The sequence below is a fragment of the Anneissia japonica genome, unplaced genomic scaffold (genome assembly GCF_011630105.1).
Source record: "Anneissia japonica isolate Jap-2015-1 unplaced genomic scaffold, ASM1163010v1 scaffold29060_len2273_cov117, whole genome shotgun sequence".
In the NCBI taxonomy this organism is placed as follows: domain Eukaryota; kingdom Metazoa; phylum Echinodermata; class Crinoidea; order Comatulida; family Comatulidae; genus Anneissia; species Anneissia japonica.
The window spans coordinates 1-2,273 of record NW_022690715.1 but is presented as its reverse complement, the minus strand read 5'-3'; the positions used below and the strand labels follow the sequence as shown (position 1 = coordinate 2,273).

Below are 2,273 nucleotides of genomic sequence, written 5' to 3'. Positions count from 1 at the left end.
TATATGTATATACGGCATATATATATGTATATATATATAGTACTGTATGTATAAGTGTTGTAATTAGCTGCTATGTTTTATAGTTTTTGATGTATGTTTTCTATTTATTAAAGACCAATAATGAATGAAAACAAAAGATGACTAGTAGAAGTAAGATGTCCATCGCAGCTGCTTTTTCAAAGTTGATAAGAAACACTCCAAAACACCAAAGGCCTACGTCATCAGAGGTTCTGACGTGCCACCTAAAGCAGCGAAATCTTCCAGCATGGACCTCTTATTTTGTCAGGTACTCGGACATTAATAGTGATCAGTTTGGGCTGTCGCATTTTAATTGGGATGTAGACGGAACAAATTATCATATACTTAGAACTGGTTGTTATCCTTTCATCAAATACCACTGCACTAAGAGGCCTTGGCAGGATTTAACTCTTGACAATAGATTATTTGGAATTTTGAAAGTTGTTAATTTTGGTAAGTGCATTAGTTTAAATTTATTGTTTGATAAAAACACGTTTTAGAAAAATAAATGTTTTATTGGGAATAGTTTAATAATTTTTGTATTTCGTTTTTTTTCTTTTTTCATTATTTAAAATTTGCTTTTAGAAATTGCGGCTGGGTTCCTTAGGATGCGCGGCAGGCATAATGCTGCTCCACTGTCAATTGTAGGTTCCCTCTCTCGCCTAATTCTTATAATAATGTGAAGTAATAAATGAGCAGTTATATAGCGGTGTCTGTCTTGCGCCTACTAAACGTTTTCCGAGCCGAGCGATCAACTCCAATTTAAAAGTCCGACGTTAGCTGGATCTGAACCAGGGTCTTCGGGTTAAACATCTTCTCTCTTACAGATGCTCAATTCTATCATCGTTATTTTAAAACCATAACCAAAACCATATATTTTATTGTACATCTTTCTTTTTATGTAATCAGGTATTCCATGCATGGCCTACGGAATCGTGGCTTCGTTTCTGATCACGTGTGAGGAGGAAGTAAAAACAAGTGCAGGACCAGTGATGATTCTATTCTTAATTAAAGAAGATAAGGATGCATTATTCTGACTCAAGAGCATCACGTTAATAAGTCGTACATTCGAAAATAAGTCACGATAATGAGTTTGTGTTTATTGCTGTGAATACATTTACAATACAACAATTATACATTATTAAGTAAATACTGTACAGAAGATGTATGAAACTAGGTTATAAAATTTAAAATTAAATTATATATCGTATTACCCTGTATATTATAGTTTAAAATATTTAGATATTTATTTGGCAAAGTGGACATGAGTTTTGTGTTCATATTACTGCTTTCCAAAATAATTAGCCAAGTGGTACTGTACTGCTGTTTGTAATCATAAACAAGGAATGCATTGATAACTGTACAATACAGTACCTGCATGTATTGTTGCAAGTTATGCAATTTGTATACTGTAATTACTACGTTGGCTGTCAGAATAAAACAATACATATCTGTTTGAAGTTGCATAAAGTGTGAATGTTTGTAAATTTGTACATTTGACAAGCAGCATAACTATATTGTGACAGTTTTTCAATATTAATTATAATTTATTTTTAAACTTGACTGCTTTTACAGCATCATTATTGACATTGCGTTGGGCCGACGCTCGCGTTCCATAATGAATTATTCTCTTGATTTTGAAGGAGTGTGCTGCTGAAGAAAACATCATTATCCATAACTGCAGGTATATTAATGATTTGCCACATTCCACACAATTAAAATACGCTAAATGCACTCTCCAAAAAAATGTGCGCTCATAAAATACACGTGTAAACCGTTTGAAATCGAAGACAATTGCATTCCTCCCAATGTAACGCTTGACAAAAGAAGACATGTTAAAACATTTGATTGTAATTATAGGGCCAGAGTGAATACGAGTACAATTGTTACTATGATGTTTGTGCTAAGCAGATTTGCCAACTTGCATCTATTCATTATTGGTCGTCAATTCGACTGTCAATGTATATCGCAGTTTTCAAGTGCTTCTGGACACACTTCCATCACCTTGGCTACCAGACAATCGATGTACCGTTGCATGCCCGCCTTCTGTGTCGTTAAAACTGAAAAAAGCGAGAAGTTATTATCTTTTTCACTTATAATTTTCACAGCATTTTTAAAAATATGCATCGCTGTCTACCTCCTATACCAACGTTTTGATCAATATGTGATTCTCAATAAAGTATAAAAGTAAGAAATACGTTTTGGTTGTTAAATTTAATTTGGTACCTCTTACCTTCAACAGTTTTCTTTAACGA

The 2,273-nt window shown here is 33.4% G+C and overlaps 1 protein-coding gene across 1 annotated transcript; it reads left to right on the top strand.

Annotated features, from left to right (window-relative positions):
* Positions 1-118: 118 nt before the first annotated feature.
* LOC117099935 (uncharacterized protein C15orf61-like) lies at positions 119-1,077 on the top strand. The gene is made up of 2 exons (XM_033239452.1): positions 119-471; positions 928-1,077. The coding sequence occupies exons 1-2, from the start codon at positions 138-140 to the stop codon at positions 1,053-1,055; spliced, it is 462 nt and encodes a 153-aa protein (XP_033095343.1). The 5' UTR covers positions 119-137; the 3' UTR covers positions 1,056-1,077.
* The last annotated feature ends 1,196 nt before the right edge of the window (positions 1,078-2,273 follow it).